We start from the raw sequence: 24,660 nt of genomic DNA, 5'->3' as shown, positions 1-24,660 counted from the left end.
ATGATGCCAAAGTCTTTTTCCAAAGCTGCCCTCCATCTCCGAACGTGCTCCACAACCAGTATCAAATTTTTCTCTCGTATACGAATGGAAGCTGCAACAAAAACAATATCTAAAACTCATCTTATCAACCTCGATAGATATAAATCATTCAAAGTATGGAACCGGACCAACCAACCAAAAACAACATATAATATAAATAATAGCAGCAAATAGATAAATAAAAGTATACGGCTCCTGCTGCTCCATCCCTACACTTGAATTTTGCATTAAACTTCCATGGGGGTCAATTTTTTAACTCAAAACCTGCAAAACTTAAAAACAAAAATAAAGAAGAACTACAAAAATCTACGTTAGTGACGCGACAAGAATCAAAAATGGAATAATTAATACAAACTCTACACTTGAGTATTCACTCAAGACACTCTCCTATGTGATCTAATCAGCTGCCCAAGTGGAAATTCCTCAACTACGGTCAAACTCCATGGTCCTCCAAGAAACTGCATCACGATACGACCATTCATCTTCAATCATATTCCTCTTATCTCCAACTCCTCCAAACTCCACAAACTTCCGCTTTCCACCGCCTCTCTCTCTATCAAACTCCATCGACTCTCGAGAACTCACGACTTCTCTCTCCTCCTCCAAACAAACTCTGACAGAACGGGGGTGCTCAAGATGTGGATCCATTCCAGGAATAACAGACTCAATTGCATAAATGGGATGACATGGATCAATGAGACCGTCTTGACCACTCGGGTGTCTCATGGTTTTAGCAATATAAGTGACACTATCATCGCCGGCTCTAACGGTGATCTTTATATATCAACGAGTGCCCTAGAAGTACGCAAAAATGGACGACCTAAAATAATAGGAACTCTCTCATCGGCGTCCATATCTAAAACCACAAAATCTACGGGGAAGACTAAACCATCGACTTTCAATAGCAAGTTTTCTATGATTCCCCTAGGGTACTTCACCGAACGGTCAGCTAAAGACAAGGTCATGCGGGTGGGTGTAAGTTCTCCTAGGCATAGCTTCTAAAACAACGAATATGGCATTAAGTTTATGCTAGCTCCTAGGTCCGCTAAGGCTTGACAAGAGGTATCCCTACCAAACAAACAAGGAACAATAAAAACACCGGGATCGGGTAACTTTTCGGGTACCTTATTGAGAACTACTGCCGAACACTCTCGGTTCAGTGGAACAGTCGAAAGCTCCTCCAGACATTCCTTTCGCTTAAGAATATCTTTCAAGAACTTGGCATATTTCGGCATATGCTGGAGGGCCTCGATAAACGGAAGATTAATCCTAAGCTGCCTAAACATATCTAAAAAGTTCCCATATTCTCTACGAAATTTCTGATTCTTAGCACGGGCTGGATACGACAAACGAGAATGATCTATAAGCGGTGAAGGCCTAACATCTCTCGGTTTATTTTCCTCACTCCCTCTAACTATAGACTCACTGGTAGGTGCGGTACTTGCTGGGTCTAACCTAGGTTGCACCCTCCCAGGAGTCTCCATCACTATATCCTCATCAACTAACTCCTCACTCTCTTCTACCTCAATCTCTCTTTCTGGACCTAAAACCCTACCACTACGAGCAGAAATGGCATTTATTTGAGAGGACGGATTCTGTTTAATAGATCCTGAAAACTGACCTGGGGGTCTTTAATTTAAACGTCGGGCTATATCATCAATGGTCCTTTGCATGTCGAGCATAACTGATTGGTGATTCTTCAAAAGCAGATCATGATCGGCAAGGGTCTTTTGAGTGACTTGATCTCTATTAAGGATTTGCTGCATTATTTCTTCCAATCTTCCCATACCACCACTTGAATCTTTCCCATTACCCGAACTTTGCTCATTAGAACTTCCACTATTATACTAACCCTGATTTCGGTTATAGGGAGCTTGGAAACCAGGTGGCCCACCGGCAGGACGCCAATTTGAGTTATCTTGACCTTGATTCTGATTCTTGTAGCTGTTCCAGTTCTGATTGTTGTTGTTGTAAGCATTAGGGAACCTGTTCTGACCAGCTACATACTCAACATTTTGATTATTCATCAACGGGCAATTCAGCGTACCATGACCACCTCTACACATCTCGCACTTATTCACCTTAGCCCTTAACTCTTTTATCTCTTGGGTGAGATTCTCTAAAGCAGCAGCCATACCAGTGTCCAGATTAACTTGGTGTACCCCTCGAGTAGATGAGGGTGTACTGGTGGCGGGATTGGAATTCCCACCTCGTGGCTTCTTCGCGTACTCAGACTGTGCGAAACTTTCAAACAGCTCGTTACACTCAGTCACATTCTTCTTGTCTATCAGATTTCCCCCAGCAGCTGTGTCAAACCTTGCTTGAGCCTCATAAGTAAGCCCATTTTAAAACTTCTCAACAAGGGCCCAAGGTGTGAGCCCATGTTGTGAACAACAGGAAACCAGATTCTGAAAACGTTTCCAAGCTTGGTAATACGGTTCATCCGGCTCCATGTGGAAGGTGTGGATTTGATCACGGAGTCGAGAGGCCTTAGCAGGTGGGAAGTACTTCTTGAGGAATGCATTGCGAAGCGCCTCCCATGTGGTGAATGTTCCAGCAGGTTGCGAATCGAGCCAAGTGGCGGCACGATCTGAGAGTGTAAACGGGAACAAGTGAAGGAAGATCGCATCCCGGTTAGCACCTTGCAAATTGAACGTTTTGAACACACGAGTAAGATGGTTGATGTGTGCCGGTGCATCTTCATCTTCACGGCCATGGAACTGATAAGAACGGAAGAAGAATAAAGGCGATAAAAACCAGAGTCTTCGTCCTTGAATATTAAGCACTTTGCCGGCTGATTCCTCGACTCCAAAGCTGCCGAAAACTCGCCTCGGACTCCTCGGAACTCACAAAATTCGTCTGGACTTCAAGGTATAATTAATGGTGAGTTTAAGGGTCTTTATATAGGCAACAGGGGTCCAAAAATAGGTTAAGACGGTTTAAACAGGAACATTCTGGAAATCCGGACACCGCCACCACCCGCCGCGCCACGCGACGAGCCTCTTCTCCTTGGCCGCACCGGCCTGGAGGGGCTGGTCCACCTCGTATGGTCCGGTTCAATCCTGGTTCGGTCCGGTTCGTTTCCTGATGCGTCAGATCTCCGGTTCGGCTTGTTTTTGCTCGTTTTTCGCCCTCTTTTCACCGAAATTAAAACCCAAAACGTACATTATTCAAATATGTTAGTAGTATACAAATCCTAGTAAAAACCGAACATAAACGATTAAAATATTAGTTAAAATTTACAAGGGATTAATATATATTTAGCGTTATATCAAGAAGTCAGACAGAAAGGGAGAAGAGGAACAGGAGGATAAACGAAGTACACACATCTGAGCTCTCCCTCTTCAATTCCAAGAAACGAAAGTCTGAAGCAAGCAACTCACACCATAAAAGGAAGACCTTAAAGGAGTGCTTGGCGATGAGGGAAGTGATGCAGGAACCAAACTCTATGGTACAACAATTTGGGAGAATCACATACATAACGTACAATCAGCATAATGATTCAATCACTTTGAGAAATGAGTCTGGAATTCCCAATGCAGTGATAAGACAAGATGAAGATCTCAAGTTTATGCATCCACAGGACCTTCAGGACTTGCTCACTTCCAAATTTCCGTTTGACTCCTCTGATTCCGTAATTCTAGACATGATTAAACAGAAAGCAGCCTACGTGAAGAAAATGAAAGAAATTGTCGATGCAAAGAGACCGAGAAGAAGATAGCAGAATGGAGCTCAAAGAGAATTAATTTTTTTTTGTTTATCTTTGTATTTTTGTTTAATTTGTATTTGATGTAAAAGAACTTTAATTTTTAATGCCCTAGGGGCAGAATTCCTACTTATGTAATGAAATGACATGTTCTCAAATGATATATTTTTTGATGTCTGATACATGTGTAACTCTATGCAGGTATGTTTTGGTGCATCTGAGCTTGTTCCAATCTTGGGGGAGATTGTTTGGTCGGATTTTTGATAAGGAAGATTGGCATCTTCTCAACCTCCTTAGAAAACGGCTAAGTATGGACTTCGACCAACCCTAGACAATCGAGCATAGTTTTTTACTACTTCGAGCAAGGTCTTCAGAACCTTAAATGGTTGATTCTTCTAAGTGTTAAGGCTTCGAGCAAGCTACACTTCTACGAGCAAGAGTATTCTTCTATCGAGCATGGATTGCCAATCGAGCAAACAGCTTGATCATACAAGTTTTAACCAAGTCTTATGAGCAAAGGATGATTGAGTACATGGGGACAAGCATGGATGCAATAAGAAGATGTCACGTGATCAAAGCAAGGACTTCGAGCACAGTTCAGTTCCCGAGCAAGATTTACATTCGAGCATGATAAAGATTGCTGAATAAGAAAAGCTGAAGACATCAAGAAGAATGAGCTTGCTCGATGGACTAGTTCGAACAAAGCATGGACCAGTCAAGAAGAATGAAGTCTGCTGGAAGGGAATATCTTCACTGAAGATATTCTAAGTAAAGTATGCTTGAGGACACACATCGGGCATACCTAGCATAGTGAGCTTGCTCGAGCAAGATTGTTATCTTGCTCGAGGACTCAACACTTGTATTATTTTGTATTTCATTATGTAATGATTAGGAACTTCTAGAAGCAATGTTAGGGTCTATAAATAGGGGTCCTAGGATACCTTTTAGGACACGGATTTCCAGACGGATAACAGGCTAGCACACACTGAATACGAAAAACATTCCAAAGAATATTCCTTTGTTTTCTTCGTACAGACGCCGCCACCGTCACATGAAACCCTAGAGATTCCTTTCACTGTTCCATTAATGATGTATTTAATACAGTGAATCTTTGTCTTTGAATGAGCATTTATTGATTATCTATTACTGTTTTGTGTTTATTATTCACACTCTTTCGTTCCCACTCGTTGGATATCCTGATTCCGCCGGGATATTCAACAGGTCTTTTGGGTTTTCGAGTCGGTGTGTTCTTGTCAACCTTTTAGAAGGTTTCACCCGATTCACGGGCCTGACATCACGGGTTCCATTATAGCGTTTAGTTGTGTACAAGTTTCCAAGTGGTACTAATTTCATCCTGTTAGTAAGGCACTCATTCTGATTCGATATATATAAAATATCGGGAATGAGATAATTTTGTTTAATACGTTACGGGGTTAACCTTCGAGGCAAATTTTGTACAGTTCCATGTATTTTTAAGTTAACTCGTCCGCTTCTTTAACTCAACTAACACCCTTCAAGAATCGTCATCTTCTCGCATATATCGATATAGTACTATGGTTAGCCTCAAGCGACTGTCAATCTGTTTTTAATACTACGAGCTTTATCTATGGTTTCTGAAATCAATTCGGATTTTGTGTTTTGGGGGTCACCAAATTTCAATTGAATGAGGTGGCGGTTTACATTCTTACTCGCATAATAAAATATATAGGCTCTTGCATAATATTACAATGACTGTTAATATATGAGGATCGAAATTACCGGTCTCACTTTCCTCTAACGTTTGAATAGTTTATTTGGTTTGATCGTTTGTTAGAGGACTACAGACCGCGTTCATGACAATTAGGGATCTAAAGTTTCATGCACAACTCACCAAGGATAAGATTTTGTTAAGGTGAGTTTTTCAGTTGAGTAATTGTTACAAATCAAAGAAGATATTCGGAATGGATTAGCAAGTGAACTATCATTCAGCTTGCATTGCTTTCTCGGGATGTTTTAAGGATATGTGTTAAGAGGTCCATTGTAATTCGTTTTCCCCCTCCATTGGGGTATTTCAAGCTATTGTAGCGTTCTCGAAGGTTTTTGGTATTCCACCTTAACTTAATATAGGGTACATCTTTACAACACATGTGACTATACCCTTTTTCAAACCAGTTCATCCACACAATTCCCTTCCATTTTTACACTTTTCCCTAGTACTTGGTCTTAACAGAACATCTGAACTGACTTTTCTTCATTCATCACCCGGTTATTGAGACTATAAAAGCTTGAAGTTCAAGTTTCGGTTATTTAGTAAGGAACTTCTTCGGTCTTCACAATTATAATTGTTTAGCAATTCCACTTAATCTCCATTGCCTCTTATTAACCTGTTTTGATTACTTATAACTCGTAAGTCTTTACGGTTGTGTAACTTGTATTGTTAGTAGTATACAAGTAATACCTCCAGATCTCGGGTAAAAAGCAATCGTTCCATATTTTCGGTTACAGATAACATAGTTCTTCTCATCCGTGTTTAGTCATTGAGGGGTATATGCTATTACTTTGTTTCACCTTCATTCATAATCTCGGTCCTTTTTGAACTCAATTAACTAGTCCATACTGACTATTACATAAAAACTCCTCACTTCTACCGAGAGTACATCGAGAGGAAATAGTTAGTCATTTAGATTGAGAGGGCTGTTTTTCGGATAGTATGGTTAATATTTATAGTCTTACCTTTAGTGGTTTTTATAGTCTAAGGATTTGTTACTTCACTAGTCGGTATATTTTTTTCCAAAGTAAGAATTTGTAAGAACGAGACATCTATCAGTGCCCGTATTAAATAAATAAAGCATATTAGGCTCAAAGTGTACCCGTTACTGCGCTTACTTTATCTGATTTTAATCACAATACGCGACCTCTAGTCGGGATAGACATCGATGCTGGTTCTTGATTTTGTCTTCTCATTGTAACTCGATTCAAACTAGGGCAGTCTTTCTTGACGTGCCCATTACTGCCACACTCATAGCAAGCATAACGGCTTATTATGGGTTGGTTTTGGTGAGTTGGTTGTTGTTAGATCGGTTAGGGTCGAGGTAGTTGTGATTACTAAAGTTGGGTTGGTTGGTTTATAATATTCATAATAGTTCTATAGTTACGGGCATAGTGTACAACTTTCCCGCTTTTATGACATGCCTTTGTTTGACATTCTCTTATATAATAATAATTACACTTCCCACACTTTGACGAAAGTTCATTGTATATTATTCGTTCGGACCTAAAGCTGATCATAGTATCGGTTTAAGTTGTAGGGCAAGCATGTTTAGTTGGTTGTATCTCTTGTACCCCTGTTTCACGATTGGTTCGCTTTGTACTAAATGCTTCCCCGGGCATGCCAAACAAACTATTTCTAACCAAATCAAAAGCTACCACACCGGCTTGTGTCACGGCATTCTCAAAGGTTTGGTAGTTAACTGGATTAACTAAAGTCCTTATTTCTGGGCTACTAACCATGGCACCATTCGAGCCAGATTGTTAACACATTTTATGTATTCCAATTTGTCCGCACTTTTCATATTCAATTTCTCGAGTTCGTGTTCAAATTTTTAGGTTTCATCCTTGGATGAAAATGTTTCAATATAACGGTTTTAAGTCTTGCCCAAGTCATGTGGTTGATTACTTTTTGTTCCCAAGTTCGTATCATCGTTTTCTACCACGTAAGGGCGTGGTCAAGAAATGTACAAGTGGCATACTCAACTGCGCAATTTGATGGGCACTACTGGTACTGATAATAGGTCCAATTGCTTCGATTCATTTTACTACACCATAAGATCTTTTAGTACCACTAAAATTTACAGGTTTGTATGACATAGATTGTTTAAACGAATATTCTCGTCGTGAAGGATCACGGTTATTACGACCAGTATTCATGTTCGGTAAGATATTTTTGTTGTCAATGGCATTTAGTGAGGGAAATTATTAGTATTGGTAGTAGCATTAGTGTTCAGTTGGGGAGTATCATTTGTGACAATGTTAGTATTGATTGGGAGTATAACATTTTCAACTGTATTAGTATTGGGCGGCAAAATAGTATTCGCGACCGTATTAGTGTTTGATAGTTGATTTGTATTCATTATTGTGTTAATGCCAGCAGCGAGTCATGATGCTATTGTCAAAGTTACTATCTGCAGTTGCCGATCAATCATCTCGACCACCACTACCTCAAATAGTATGCTTGTTTTCTCCGGGGTCATTCTTTAATGATAACCACTTATACCGTAACTAATAATAGTTCGTACACAACTCATCACAAAAGGAATCACATTAGCAAGTAATCAGGCATTTCAAATAGCACATATGTATCACTCATCTCTGTCCATGTGTCTATATATCAAGGATAGCATATCGATTTAGCCGAACAACGGCCATTGTCAGTATGTATATATCAAAAGTTGACACCAAGTGACAAGAAATTTTAACCCTGTAAGGGTCAAGATTGTAACTGAAGGCCAAAGTTGTCCTCCATATCAGCATAGCATGCACTATTAGATGCTTGCATAGAGTATCAAAAAGGTGCTATAAACATCAATACCATACTATCCTTATCTATCCAAATACGCATTATAACAATTATATATGGTTTACAACTTGCCCGAGGGCATGACCAAGGCGGCGATGCCAAAGCATGGCATTATGTTCCGACACTTTAGAAAGCAAGCATGTAATTTCGTCGGGAACGTTCTTGTTCATGTCAATTAGGTTGGCACTATCTTTTCTCTGAGATCTGACCAGAACCCACTCCTCTGGTATGATGATACCAAGTTTTAGAATCAAGCATTCCTTGTTGGTAAAGTGAGCAGAAAACCCTTATCACAAATCTGTGACACGCAAAGCAGACTGTGCTTCAATTCTGGAACATAGTTAACATTTTCGAACTTTAGAACCGCATTACTCACAGTACCCTTTTGAGTAAACGAAAGATAGTTACAAACCAAGCATTGTATCATCCGTTAAGCCTAAAAAGATTTACCAAAAACTTATTTGAAATGTTTTAAGCGTTCCGTGAATATATTTTCGAATTTTACAAACGTATAGTATGTTTTTATAAATTTACACAAAAATATCCGAAAAACACTCGTTTTCGCGCTGTTTGTCGTACCCGATATGTTTTCCCGCCAAAAAAACAAACCCGAAATAAATTTGGACTCGGGATTTCGCGTTTGGGCCTGGAAATCCAGAATTTGGGCTGCATTTGGGCCAAGGAGGGAGGCCCAATATGTTGCGGCCGCCAACCCCCCCCCCCCATAAACAATATTTGTTTCTCTAAAATTTTTTATATATATTGCTAAGATATTAGGATGAATATGTTCCAGAACAAACTCATCTTTCTGCTGTCCTTCAAATTCCTCAAGAAAACCCTAGGTAATTCCACTAATTTCATCATTTTTAACATGTTTTAATCAAGTTTAATATCAATAAACATAGTTTGATTACCAAAAATCATTCCTAACCATGTAAAAATCCAAAAAATGGCTCATAAACATGTTTTGATCATACACATGGTAAGGAACCTGGTTTGATAGTTTTTTTGGCCATAAACACGGATTAAAGGGTTTAAACGGCGTTTTTACGGTTTAAAAGTTCGGTTTTATACCCTAGCCGAAACCCTAAGTTAAGGGGCTTCCATGTTGATGAAACTTGCTTGGTTTGTGATATAGGACCTGTAATTAGCTTATATAGGAGCACGAGAACCTGGAAATTGGATTAAGATAGCGAAAACGGGTGAAAACCGCAAAGGTAACGTTGAATTTGTCGAATACGGGATGTTTAGGATTCGATTTTTATTTACATATTGTTAGGTCATGAAAATTTTCAGGGACATCAGAGACCATATCGTTGAGTCCCTGTTCAAATTTGGTAATTTTTCGACCATCCGAGAATATTTGGCGAATTTATTACCTAATTGGGATGTTTATTTGGGAAAAATAGTTAAAATACTTTAAAAATTACGAAAATTTTTGGGGAACTCATATTTGATATATTTTGATCACACATGAAATTTGGGAGCATTTGGAAAAGGCTAAGTAAGTTTTATGCATTTGCGTTCATATGAGTTTTTATAGTCGTTTTTTACCTGAAAAGAATATTGAACGAGGCTGTTACATTTTGGAATTGATACAGATGGTTTAGGAATATAATTTGAGCATCCATGAATTTTTTTGGATTTTTTTGAAATCGTTTGGGATAAACAGATGATTTTCAGGCTAAATATAGCAGGTAAAATGAATTTTTTTAAATTAATAAACCAGTAAATAATTCTAGAAATATTTTTATAACAATCAACATATTTTATTTGATAAATGGCTAAATTTTCATAATTTAATGATTAACGGATAATTAATTATGCTATATTGAAAATTAAACAAATTCAATTATGATAAAAACCGCCAAGTTCGTGATTAACGAACCTGCGGGAATATCAGAACACCAAGAGTGCTCAAAAATCATATTTTTGGATTAATTAAGTAAAAACAAACCTTTTTATGAGAAACCTGGACAATCTGGATAGATCGTGCGCGTTTCTCCTAAGATCAAACTGAATAAACGGAAACGGGCCTCGTAGCGAATCCAGAACCCCAATGTGTGATCTTTCTTTATAACTCAATCATTTTATCTACCAACACATTTACCCAAGCTGACTTCTCTATAAATGTTTTCTGAACACATAAACGAACAACTTGGCCTAGCTGGGAAAACGGGGAAACTGAGCCAAGTTCGGTTTTAAGTATTAGACATTGAACAACATCACAATCTAAACCTACTGACACTTTCTGGGTGTAACAGCTATACCCAGATTAGCTATACAGCCCAGTCTAGTATAACGATTATAATAATATTAAAATATTAATATTATTATAATATTCATTATAGGGACTAGTGAACGAGTCAAAACAACTTCGAACATACATTGTACCGCTGTGCTGATTGTCTTCTAAACCGTGAGTTTCATGACCCCTATCTTTAAACAGTTTCACAAACTTTTGGGGTGAAAAGCATGTTTGATTACGTATACATATCTAAAACTTGTAATGATGTGAATTATCTAAGTGCTAACACACGAAAGTCCCCACGATCATAGTAATTAACTTCGAGCCGGTGGCTTGTGAATAGTACTATTGGTTTGACAAACCCAAACGGAATTGGCCTGGTTGTCGTGTCACATAGCGCCGTTTGCACATGACCATATTTATACATATAGGCTATGTAGTGTTAAGACATAGCTACCGGGGCATGTTGTGGGCGGAAGGGGAGCCACAGTGGTTGATTGGCGTGGGAAATGGATGCACACAGCACAAACAGTCAAGGCTTCACTGTAGCTTAGCATAATTACATCATTTTTATACATACATACATACTTATATCACGATTACAAGTGTTAACTTGTGAATATTCATAACTGTTTTCTTGAAACTCATGGAACTCACCAACTATTTGTAGTTGACCCGTTTTAACATGTTTTTCAGGTACTGGATTGGATTAGAAAATCAATGTGCTACGTGTTTGACTTGCGATCAATGCTGGGTGAATTGATGCAAGTGTGCAAATAGGAAGTAAAGCCGCTTAACGGTCTGGATTTAGTTTGTATCACCTAGTTCTAAATGAAGTTAGATCAATGTAAAATATTGTAAAGTAGTTTGTATTGTTCTTTATAAACAATGTGGTTGATATCAAAGGTGTCTGTTACATTTCCGCTTTACGCTTCCGCAAATCTCTTAACGGGGTGTGACAGTAATCTTCCCTTTCTCTCCTCCCGCAAAGGAAACACATCCACCATTAAAGATTTGAATATCACTCGGCTAGGAAATATCCCTCATCATGTCCCTGGAACAGCCACTATCAACAAACCAAGGTCTGATAATATTCCTCCATAGCTGTTCCTGCACGATGTGCGAGATCAGTTAGTTTTGGGTACCAAGTCCATTGTAGTTCTGGGTAAACCTGACTTGGTCAATCGTGTTACAGGTTACCATGACATATCATCATAATTATCAAAAATCGAATCAGAAGACGCTAAGGACTTTGTTACCGGAGACTTAGGAAACCATTTGTATCTTGGCTTTAAAACTTTGTGATTTATAAAATTGGCTGACTTAGTCTCTGGTCTGTGGACAGGAGACACGTTTGACTTTACCCTTTTAAACGTACTCGGTTCTGGATCCCACTTTGGTCTTGGAATCAAGACCCTGTTTCCCTTCCACTTTTGAGTCACAATGGGCCTAGACATGGTCTGATGAGAACCTGACCTGTGAGCCTCGTCTCTCTTCCAATTACCGTCTGAGGGCTTTGCTTTATAATACCTCATTTTATAAGAATGAAAGTTTATGTAGGCATTTTGAGGCACAGTCCTCTGATGGCGTTTATAGTATGGAACATACGGGAGACGAGAGCAATTTTTAGCAATGTGACCGGGAATGCCACAGTTGAAACAAGTTTGCCTTTTAACGAAAAATTCATTGTGGCCGATTCCTGGTCTTGCTCTATTGTGTGAGCTTGGTTTTCCATCTTTGGACTTAGCATTTGAGCTACCACATTTATTATCACAAAAACCCTTTTCTCTCACAAAATTAGGAGACAAATATTTATTATGACTTTTAAGCTAATCAGATTTATTAAGAGACAAATCACTACCTTTTGAAGTTTTAGAAAAAGTATCCAAACAATTGTCTTTGCTCTTAAAACCCGGGCCCACACACACATCAGTAACATCATTGTTCAAGACAGACAAAGCAGGTGAAGTAAAAGAAACAGTAGAGTTAATGGGTGAGTCCTCATCTTCATCGGTCCAATCCTTAACTATTACTTCATCTGCACATGAAGTAAACACATTAGAATCTTTCGCCCCGGAGGTTGATTCAGATGTCAAGTCTGAACCATCCGTACCTTTTTTAGTTACAGGTAACTTACTGTGACATTTGAGCCAAAACAAGGTACACCTTAGTATTTATTTACGGATTAAGCAAATAAACGCTTTTTGCGTAACAAACGAACGATTAACAAGTGATACGGGTTGGGTTATGACCTAGATATCCCGGGGGACCATCTATAAGTGATACGTTTAATATAAGCTAAAATATTAGTAATATGGCCTTAGTTCGATACCAAACAAGTTAAACGAAAACATGCTCGTTTAACTACACGCTAAAGATTTAAACGCGAATGATAGCTACAAACCAAGCATTGTATCATCCGTTAAGCCAAAAAAAAGACTTACCAAACACTTATTTGAAATGTTTTAAGCGGTCCGTGAAAATATTTTCGATTTTTACAAACATATAGTATGTTTTTATAATTTTACACAAAACTAGCCGGAAAACACTCGTTTTCGCACTGTTTGTCGTACCCAGCATATTTTTTTCGCGTCAAAAACCGAAGTCGAAATAAATTTGGACTCGGCATTTCACATACGGACATTTAAACAAAGAACAATGGGCTAAATGGGCCAAGGGGAGGCCCATCTTAATTCCCTTACGTTACCCGCTTTTTTTTATTACTAATTGGTATTCCTTATCTTTAGCCAAATTAGATATTTTACATAGTCATTTCAAGAACTTTAACATTTCATCTCTACTGTTCCAACAAAGTTCAAACAAAAAGGTAATTTCATGAGTTAATCTTTTTTAGGCATGTTCAATCAAGTTTATTTCCATATAAACATAGTTTGGTTACCAAAAATCATTCCTAATCATGTAAAAATCCTAAAAATGGTCCAAAAACATGTTTTCATCATACACATGATTAGGAATCAGAATATTATTCTTTTTTGGCCATAAACACATATTAGAGGGTTGAAACGGCATTTTTACGGTTCAAAAGTTCGTTTTTGTGTACTAGCCAAAACCCTAAGTTAAAGGGCTGTTCTATTGATGAAACTTGCTTGGTTTGTGATATAGGAGTTGTATCTAGCCTACATAGGAGCACAAGATCTTAAAAACTTGATTAGAAAGGCGGAAAGGAACCAAAACCGCTAAGGTAATGCCAAAACACTCGTTTACGGGCTGTTTATGTTAAGGCTATGATGTGCATATTGTTAGGTATTGATATTTTTCGACCATCATTGAGTCCCTGTCAAAATTTGGTAATTTTTCGACCATCCAAGAATATTTGGCGAATTTATTACCGAATTGGGACGTTTAATGGGGAAAAATAGTTAAAATGCTTAAAAAATTATGAATTTTTCAGGGAACTCAGATTCAATGTATTTTGATCACATATGAATTTTGGGATCATTTGGAGAAGTCTAAGGGTGTTTTGTGCATATGCGTTCGTGTGAATTTTTATAGCCGAATTTGGGTCGAAAAGAATAATGCACGAGCTTTTTACATTCTGGAATTGATACAGGTTGTTTTGGGACATAATTTGAGTATTCAGGAATTTTTGTGGAATTTTTGGAAATTGTTTGGGATAAACGGACGATTTTGAGGCGAAATATAGCTGATAAAATGAATTTTAATACATTAATAATTTAGTAAATAATTCCAGAAATATTTTTATAAAAATCTACATATTTTAATTGATAAGTGGCTAAATTTTCATAATTTAATGATTAACAGTTAATTAATTATGCTAATTTGAAGATTAAACAAATTCAGTTTTTATAAAAACCGGCAAATTCGCGACTAACGAACCTGCGGAAATATCAAAACGCCAAGAATGATCAAAAATCATATTTTTGGATTAATTAAGTAAAAACAAACATTTCTATGAGAAACCTGGACAATCTGGATAGATCGTGCGCGTTTTCTTCTCAAATCAAACTGAATAAACGGAAACGGGTCCCGTAGCTAATCCGGGACCCCAATATGTGATCATTCTTTATAACTTAATCATTTTATTAACCAATACATTTACCCAAGCTTATTTGCCCGTAACTGTTTTCTGAACGCGTAAACGAACAACTTGGCCCAGCTGGGAAAACGGGAATCTAAGCCAAGTTCGGTTTTAAGTATTAAACATTGAACAACATCACAATCTAAGCCTATTGCCACTTTATGGGCAATCCAACTATACCCAGATTAGTTATACAGCCCAGTGTAGTATTGAGATTATAATAATATTAAAATATTAATATTATTATAATATTGATAATAGGAAACCGTGATTACAAGTTACACAAACCTCGAACCGACGTGCTACTGATTATCTACTAAACAGTGAGTTTCATTACCCCACTCTTTAAACATTTTTATGAACTTTTGGGGTGAAAAGCATGTTTGATTATGTATACATATCTGAAATCTATAATGATGTGAATTATCTAAGTGCTAACACATGAAAGTCCCCGCGATCACAGTGATTAACTTCGAGCCGGTGGCTTGTAAATAGTACTATTGGTTTGACAAACCCAAACGGAATCGGCCTGGTTGCCGTGTCACATAGCGTCGTTTGCACATGACCATATTTATATATAAAGGCTATATAGTGTTAGACATAGCTAACGGGGCATGTTGTGGGCGGAAGATGAGCCACAGTGGTTGATTGAGAATGGGAAATGGATGCACGCAGCACATACAGTCAAGGCTTCACTGTAGCTTAGCATAATTACATCATTTATATACATACTTATATCATGATTACAAGTGTTAACTTGTGAATAATCATAACTGTTTTCTTGAAACTCGTGAAACTCACCAACTCCAGTAGTTGACCCGTTTTAAACTACTTTTCAGGATTACCAAAGTTGGAATAAAGTGGTGTCGTGCTATCTATTGTGGAACATGCTCGATGCTATGTGAATAGATGCAAGGTTATTAGTATGAATAGAATATTTTAACGAACGTATTTTGTTGTAAATCCTAGTTTGAACACTAAGATATATCAATGTAATATAATATTAGTTTGTAATGTTTCTTTATAAACAACGTTGTTGATACCAGAGGTGTTTGTTACATTCCCATTTTACGCTTCTGCATTGTGCTAGTCGGGGTGTGACACTTACCATATTGCAAGCACTTTTCCTGTTCTTCTTCTTCCTTGGTGAGAGGAAGACTAGTATAATTATTGTTATATGGAGGAGGAACCGCGTTATATCCAATACCCACACCCTTATTTTCTTTCCATTTTAATTGATTTTCTATCATATAACAATAATTATACTAAATACCCACACCCTTATTTTCTTTCCATTTTAATTGATTTTCTATCATTGACTCAACAACAGCGCTAGTGACATCAAATTTTTTAAAGTTAAATTTAGCATTCTCGAATTTATTTGTTAGTTTTGCTATTTCCAACTTCGATGCATCTAACTCAGCGGTTAGTTCAGCAATTTTGTTTTTAGCATCTAGATGGTGACAGCACTTTACACCAAAATCCGATTACAGTTTAGAAAAATCTTGTTGCTGTGCCTCTATTTTGTCTTTCAAAGATTTTTCAAGTTTCTTAAGTGTTGAATTTTCATATTTAACACCCTCCATTTCTCTAATTAGGTTGCTACTGTGAAATTTATACATAACTACTTTATCAACGCATGATTGAGAACATAAAACAGAACTTACCTCAGAGGATTTGGTGGAGGTGAAGACCATGAAAGCATGCTGAAGATCCCTGACCTGCTCCTCAGCTTCGTTCTCCTCTTATTCAACATCTACCTTAGCAAAATTTGCAACTTGATCACTTAAGTTCAGTGCTGCCATCTGATCCTCCCAAGAGAAGTTTTGAACCACCAAACCAGGCTCGCCCACACTCGAACTATCCACATTCTCCTCTCTTCCACCATTCACCAGAATCATCGCCCTCTCTCTATTCCCTTCCTTTGCTGGATTTGTACACTCACGAGCAAAGTGACCCGGATCATGACAGTTGTAGCACCTCAAAGAGCTCTTGTTAAATCCCACTTTCTGATTTGCAGGTACATTCCAGTTGTTCCTGCCTGTCCTTTTAGTGAACTTTTTGGCTCTAAAAACAGCCATGGCGATTTGCCAAGAGATGTCCATCTCCTCCACATCATCAGGATGTATCTGATCCAACTCAACCGCCACAACAGGTTGTACCAGGTCTCCAGCGAGAAAGGCATTATAGCAGTTCATAAAACATGCCATTAAAGCGATGTTCTCTTGAGTCTCCTTGGAAATAACAGGAATTTGAGTGAGAGACTGGCTGGAAAGTGGCTATAGAAGTTTGTGATTTCGGTGCAAAATTCGGTTGCAGAAAGAAAACAGGAGCAGCTGGTGTAGGTTGTGGAGTAGGTTGACTTTGTGGTGACTTGAACATGGAGAAGGTCTGCTGAGACTGTTGCGATTAGGCTGGTTGACTCTAAGACGACTTGAACAATGAGAAATTGTCTTGTGAAACTAGAGCATTGTTTGAGGCAACGCTATAGCCAACAGTATTGTAGGTATTTGCATGATTGATTGCACGCTGCTTGTCGTCCATATCACTAGCCTTGATAATCGCCATCACCTCAAAGAGTGTCAGTCTAGCAAGATCCTTGGTCTTCTTAATAACAGCCACATTTAGATCCCAGTTCTGTGGCAGTGAGTTGACTAGCTTGTTGTTAATCTCGGCAGACGTAAGGCTTATATTAGCCGATCTCATCTCAGTGACCAATGAGATAAACAGGTGCAACTGTTTCTCAAGAGATTCTCCCAAGACATAGTTAAACATGTTGAATTTCTGTCTTAGGAGATCCTGCCTACTTCTCCTCATGTCTTGATTTTCGTCAAACACTTCAATGAGAGCCTCCAAAAGAGCTTTAGCTGAATCCAATTCCCTAAACCCCAATGCAATCTCAAGCGACAGTGCCATGATCAGAGTAGCCAGAGCCTTCTCATCCTGCTCAATCTTATCAAAATCAGCATCCGTATATAGCTCAATTGGCTTCGTCTCCACTTCATCAGAACCCTCTCTTTGATACGTGATAACCTGAGGACTTCGTACCATGCTCCTCCATAATTTCGCATCCTTTGCCTTCACCTACTTTTCAAACCTGAACTTCCACTTGGCAAACACTTCAGAAGACAGTAGTCGGGGCACACGTGTGGTAGTCCCCATGATGGAGTCAAGCTCTTGATGTAGAGTAGCATTGGAAAACGTGTTAACAGCAGATTGATCCATCTTAACCGAAAACTGTGAAGAGAAACCGAAAACAGCCCTGAGAACAGTAGAAAATTGACCGAGAACGTCGAAATCAGCCCGAGAACTTAAAGTTATGCCGAGAACCTTGAGATCTTCCCAAAAAATCCTGACGTTTACCCGAAAACCTTGAGACCTTCTGTAAGGCCCCGATCCCGGGAGCCCCACATTGGTGTTGGATTTACTCATAAACACAGTTCTAAGATCAGAGTTAATTAAAACTTTCGCGGAATAATTGAAACTTCATGCATTACCTTACAAAACATCGAATCTTGTCTTAACAAAAGTTAACTTGTCTTAAAACATAACATAATAATTCATAACATTTCTTCCCAAGATGCCAGTCTTCCAGCCCCTACCTAAAAGTCCAGGACGGGTCTTCAGAGTGACGTGTAAGAACATCCACGAACAGATCTACCCTACGACGCCATGAGCAGAAATCATAACGAAGTGAAAAACTTAGAAACATCTCTTTAATCTCTCATATCTTCCATTGATAGCTAAGGTAATACAAGATGTATGACAGTGTAAGCCTATAGTACAACATGGATCACTCCACCAACTGGTCAAGAGCATCAACTAATACAAGTGATCCATTAACCTATTTATAGGCACACATGAAGACTTATGCGGTGCATATGTTATGAGACGCATAACTTATGCGCCGCATATCTTATACGCCGCATAAGTGGCTTCTTTGTGTTTTTGACTTTTACATGCACAAACTACAAACATTACATGCTATCAAGACCTAACCAACACAAGACACAAAGTACTATACATTTCATGTTCTTACAGACTCCCCCTTGGATAGTACTTGTCTTGTGGCATCCAAGCAAATAAAATTTTCGAGCTTCAACAAACTCCCACTTTGATATTGCTTAGATTTAGGTCATCATACTTACTCAATCATCAAGGTAAAAGACTTCTCTTCATATTTAAGCTTTCCCGATCTTCTTTGAATAATTTTACATTTAAGTCCACTTTTGAAAATTTCAACAATCGAAGTCCTCTTCCATCGGCTTGATACTTTTAAGTCTTCTAACTTTCATGAGTCCCACAATATTCAAACCAATTGCTATCTCATTCCGATTCCCATTATCATCCATGAAGAATCCTCAAATACATCTTGATAACCAACTTTTAAGCAATTTTGTATTTGGTCCACCAATACAACCATCCAATCACATAGAAGTCAACCATCCAACTCCATGTCTTCTCTCCAAATAACAGGTCATGAATCCTCAAGGTACAAGCAAATATAGCTCATAAGAGACAATAACGGATATGCTCATATTAAAACGTGTACGTCTAGTATGCATTGCATAATATTGTATGAACCAAAAGATCTTATAAGTAGGTAAATACTTATACTTTGACATTTCAACGAATAAGTGATACGGAGAGGATACGGCATGAAGATGCAACATGTAAAAGTATACCGTATATGTTATGAGGTTACTTATACGGCGCATAAGTTGGCTTGAAGGATTTTGACACAAATTTCTGTGGGAAAAAGATGATGAAATTATCTGATTTTTGAGTATGTTGTTCAACACCAAGTATATGACAATGTGTGAAGTTTTGGTGAGGTTTGAACGGCTACATCGTCTGAAATGATCAAAAATGTGTAGAAAAGATACGTTTTTAAGATTTTATAGGTAAATCAAGAGCCACAAGGCTCTGATACCAATTAAAAGTCCATGACGGGTCTTCAGAGTGACGTGTAAGAACATCCACGAACAGATCTACCCTACGAAGGCATGAGCGGAAATCATAACGAAGTGAAAAACTCGGAAACATCTCTTTAATCTCTCATATCTTCCATTGATAGCTAAGGTAATACAAGATATATGACAGTGTAAGCCTATAGTACAACATGGATCACTCCACCAAATGGTCAGGAGCATCAACTAATACAAGTGATCCACTAACCTATTTATAGGCACACATGAAGACTTATGCGGCACATATGTTATGTAACGCATAACTTATGCGCCGCATATCTTATACGCCGCATAAGTGGCTTCTTTGTGTTTTTGACTTTTATGTGCACAAACTACAAACATTACATGCTATCAAGACATAATCAACACAAGACACAAAGTACTAGACATTTCATGTTCCTACACGACCACGTGCCATCCTCAAGTCAGCTCCTTCAATCTATTTACCTGTGTGCATACTAAAAGTCAGCTACGCTGAGTGAGCTCTAGTTTATCAGGTTATAGGATTATTCTTACACGTTCTTTTATTTATAAACACATATTGCTTGTATTATTTTTACATTATTCTTACACTTTCTTACAAACATACAATTATTCTTACATTCTTGCGCAGATATTATAAGGGCCTGCCACCCGACGTCTTGCACCGATATCATAGAGTCGGCCACTCTATTCTTTCCCAAGTATTATAAGGGCCCGCCACCCTGACTCTTACATCACATTCTTTCTTGACTCTTACAATCATGTTGGGTTAACAAACTAGGCACATACTAGTTCTTACAACTTTCTTTCATTCTAACATCAATTATTCACATTAACCATACATGTGTATATACTACTAGTCTTACAAGTATGCACACAGCCCCGAAAACATCTCAAAGAGAAATGGGGCTAGAACTCACCTGTCGTCGGTTTTCTCTCTGAGTTAATGGTAATTCCCTTCCTTAACTGAGCTCGGCTAACTGTATAACAAGTTATGAGTATCAGTTATCCATTACTACTATTACTTCTTACATCTAAGTTAATGAAACCCTCAACTAACGGGGGTCCGGGGGCAGCGCCCCTGGTAGCTGGGTCTAGGGGCAGCAGCCCCTAGTGGGGTCCAAGGGGCAGAGCCCCTGACTGGGGTCAAGCTGATGGATTGGACCAAGTTTTACAACAATTTTGTTAATAAGTCATTTATCAAAAATGCATCAGAAAATGGATCGGACCAAGTTTTATTTTTGTTAATAAGTCCTTTATCAAAAATGCATTAGAAAATGGATTGGACCAAGTTTTACAACAATTTTGAAAGAATTCGCATGAGAGAATTCGAATGAGAATTCGCTTCGCATGAGAGAATTCGCATGAGAATTCGCTTCGCATGGGAATTCGCTTCGCACGGCTGTGCATGAGAATTCTTTTCTTTTCTTTGTTTTTACCATTTTAAGGCCATTTTCCTCTTTGACTCTTCCTTAGGACCCGATTTTACCCTTTTTATGAGTTTTAGGGTTGTACCAACTTTGTATACCCGTGTTTTATGATGTCCGAACATCACCTTTTTGTCCTATAACACACCCGTGAGGTTATAACTCACCAAGTTTATGTTTTTCTTAAATCTTATATCCCGATCTAAAGTTTTATCAGTTTGCATGTCGAAACTGAGCTCAAAACTTAGCCTTTTTAACCAAAACTCACCTTTCAGTCTTGGTCGGGTTCGGATCTGGACAACACGTAGATCTAGACGTGTTCTTGTTGTTTTAAAACACTTGAACAACAAAATCTTCCTTGCTTTAACCCGAGTTTGGATTCGGGGTCTTAAGAGAGTGTGTGTGTGTGTGTGTGTGTGTGTGTGTGTTCTAGGGTATGTGTGGAGGGAAAGAAAATCGTGAAAAGGTGGAGGGGTTGGGTTTATATAGGGGGACTATGGGCCCCACAACCCACTCCCAATTCCCAAATCCAATTATAATCCAAATATTTACACACACAATTAATCAAAACATTCCTTCATTATTATTAACAAAAATAGGACGTTACACCTTCCCGAAAGCCTTGAAATCAACCCGAAAACCGAAGTAGATTTACCGAGAACTAAGAATAGTTCAAGATATGGTAATCTTAGAATGTTTAACTAAATCCCGAGAAAGATGGGATTCAAATCAAACATAAGATTTACCAAAATCTGTTCCAAACAAAGCTCCTCACCAACCAAAGAACACGAAGAACAGTTCTTCAATCTCTAGAAATCTTCGACCAAAAGCACCACCAAAAGTCACCAATAGAATCCTTGATATCACCTTCAACCGAGCCTAAAATAGGTCTATAGACTCTGATACTAATTGTAAGTCCCGAGATAGGATCTTTCAACGTGATATCAAATAACTCAATGATTAGGCAGAAACTAATCACCAAGCCGATTCTATGAAACCAACAAACACAAACAAAAACAACCAATAGACTTCAAAACACACGTATATTAATACGCCGGGTGCTTAAGTCCTTAACAACTTACACAGGTGAAAATATATATTTGAACGAACAACCCTACAATAATAAACACAAATCCTATATATAGACTACTAACTAGGCCCAAAACAAACTAAAGCCCACTGAGATCAAATGATCTCGGTTTACAAACAAAAGCCCAACTAAACCCAAATACACAAAGCGTAAACCATAAAATACGACCCAACAATAATATGTTCGGTATAGTTAACTTAAGAATATAAAATAAGCAAAGATAGAGAATTAATATGTATAACTTAATAAACAGTTAGTCGGGCTCAATTGAAGAAATGTATCACGATTAACTCGAAGAGGAACCGACTACAGGCGAGTTCTAGCCCATTTACTCTGTGACGTTTTTGGGGCTGTGTGCATACTCCTATGTGATAGTTAATACACTTATCTTAAGTGGTAAGTGTATGATACGTGTATGATTATGAATTGAATGCTGTTATTATAAAATGTTTATGTATATTATCATGTATGAATATGTGTATATATTTATATACATATGTTAGAGAATATGAAAAGTATGCACGTATGATAACGAATGTATGGATGATTGCGAGACAGGTATGGTTGTATGATTATTCGAGACAGAGGGACCAGACCCTAATAATATCTGAGACAGAAGGGACTAGGCCCTAATAATATCTGAGACAGAAGGGACCAGATCCTAATAATATCTATGACAGAAGGGAGCAGACCCTAATAATATCTGTGACAGAAGGGACAAGACTCTAATAATATCTGAGATGGTAGAGATAGAATAGTTTATGGTATACCATAGGAGATTATGAAAGAAAGTATGTAAGTACTATGTATGTATGTAAAGTATGTATGACAGAAGTAATAGTAAGTAAAGTATGAAATACCTATCTACGGATGCGTATAAGTAAGAATATGAATGTAATGTATGTTGAACTGATTAACTAGAAGTCACTCAGGGTAGCTGACTTTTAGTATGCACGCAGGTGAGTAGAATAAGACAGGTTGCTTGAGAGGAGACACGTGACAATAAAGTGAAGGTTGGCATCGAAAGGAAGAAGTTGTGTGTTGTTTATGGTTAACCGTTAAGGCTTATGTATTTTGGTTTAAAACAAGTACTTGTATTTGTAAGAACGGTTGACTTTATATTCCGTGTATGGTTTAAATTAACTCTGATTTAACTACATGAATAAGAAAATCCAACACATCCAAATGTATGACACCCGGGCTCGGGGGCCTCACAGAGATAGAGGACCGGATGATCCTACACCCAAAAAGGTCATTGGAGAGATGTGGAGAACAAAACTAAGTTTGCCGTTCTCATGACACTGCTTTGTTGTTTATCCATCAAAACATGAAGTGATGGGAAAAAAAAGAAAAGCACTGCAGGACAATGTCGTATTCATTTGAGTAGGAGATCCAAAGAGTTATCAACATTATTGTCTTTATTAACATTATTGTCTTTATTGGGTCTACTGATCTATAGGTCATAAACGAATAAAACATACCAATACATATGCCTAATTTGTTATAAATAATGTCTATATATGCTTTTTGAAGATGTTTGATTTTTGAAGGGTTTGGGTCTGCAATCTGCATAGATGTTCATATGTCCATGGTCTAATTTTCAACTTCCATCATGATGTCATAAAAATTGACAATTCTGTGCGAGAATGTTCTTTTGGTTACAACAATAGTACTGAGTATATGCATGCATGCTCCGAGTTAAAGATCTTAATGATTACCATGTGTTCAATTTAAACAAGATACGCCCATAGTCGCATAAAACATTTGAAGTTGACAGACATCATTTTACATGTATTTCGGTCCCAAAGCAATATTTAAATGTGAATTTAGACGTGAAAACTCACCTTAATGCTCAATCAAGTGCTTGGCTTTAATTATCTCTTGATTGCTTACAACAAAGTTCCTAGGTTCATCACATTATACAAACCTTGTATGCTCTAAAAGCTTACTAGGTTCAGCCCACTACATTTAAAATGTGATCATCCTTAAAATAAGAGTTTTGACAAACCATATGGCCCGTATAATAAAATCACCTCGTATGACCATTTTAACAATTTCAGGTCGTATGGTCACCAAATCATATGGCCGTGCGGGTCAATGATCAGAACTTAAGTTTATGATCAAGATTTTCTTTTACCAAAGTTTCTGAAACACAATATGAGAAAGATAAAAGGTTAGAGAACACTTTATTTTTCAACTTGAGTGACTGTAACGAAGATTTAAGAACAAACAGGTAAACATGTTAAGTGGCAAAGTGTAATCGACATGTTAGGAGGTGGTTTGGCGACAAAACTTGTTTGGTGTCCTAACTAGGGGGTGCCAATGCGATGAACAGGGGGGGAAATTAAAACATGAGTGGCTGTCAGCTATAGTTAATGTCATGCTAAAAGCCTTAGCTTTGATACCATATAAACAAGAATCAAACTGTATACCAATGGAAGAGAACCCTAAATATACACATTTAAAAAACCAAGGAAATACAAACGTATAAAACTCACAATATATATATAAATAATAAACATTATATACAGTTTATTTATACCAACAAATGCAAGCAAACTTACAATATATCACACGCGGTAA

General features: G+C 37.9%; 1 protein-coding gene across 1 annotated transcript; it reads right to left on the bottom strand.

The window, feature by feature from the left end:
• Positions 1 to 1,037: 1,037 nt before the first annotated feature.
• LOC143589624 (uncharacterized) lies at positions 1,038 to 16,689 on the bottom strand. The gene is made up of 4 exons (XM_077070339.1): positions 16,369 to 16,689; positions 2,442 to 2,759; positions 1,892 to 2,366; positions 1,038 to 1,660 (listed from the first exon to the last, which is right to left on the bottom strand). Exons 1-4 carry the CDS (start codon positions 16,687 to 16,689, stop codon positions 1,038 to 1,040), a joined length of 1,737 nt encoding a protein of 578 aa, XP_076926454.1.
• Between the last annotated feature and the right edge of the window lie 7,971 nt (positions 16,690 to 24,660).

This window comes from Bidens hawaiensis, unplaced genomic scaffold, assembly GCF_021521415.1.
Source record: "Bidens hawaiensis isolate Kalapana, Puna unplaced genomic scaffold, B.hawaiensis_p1.1 tig00001597_1, whole genome shotgun sequence".
Classification (NCBI taxonomy): Eukaryota; Viridiplantae; Streptophyta; class Magnoliopsida; order Asterales; family Asteraceae; genus Bidens; species Bidens hawaiensis.
The sequence above is the reverse complement of the archived record's forward strand: the minus strand, read 5'-3'. Positions and strand labels throughout refer to the sequence as shown.

What these genes read in the sequence shown, in the direction of transcription:
- LOC143589624 (XM_077070339.1), bottom strand. Translation starts at nt 16,689, where the DNA reads ATGGCTGTTTTTAGAGCCAAAAAGTTCACTAAAAGGACAGGCAGGAAC. An exon ending in GGAAACGTTTTCAGAATCTG is followed by an intron (nt 2,367 to 2,441) that starts GTTTCCTGTTGT and finishes CTTACTTATGAG; the next exon opens with GCTCAAGCAAGGTTTGACAC. An exon ending in TCCCTATAACCGAAATCAGG is followed by an intron (nt 1,661 to 1,891) that starts GTTAGTATAATA and finishes AAAGACCCCCAG; the next exon opens with GTCAGTTTTCAGGATCTATT.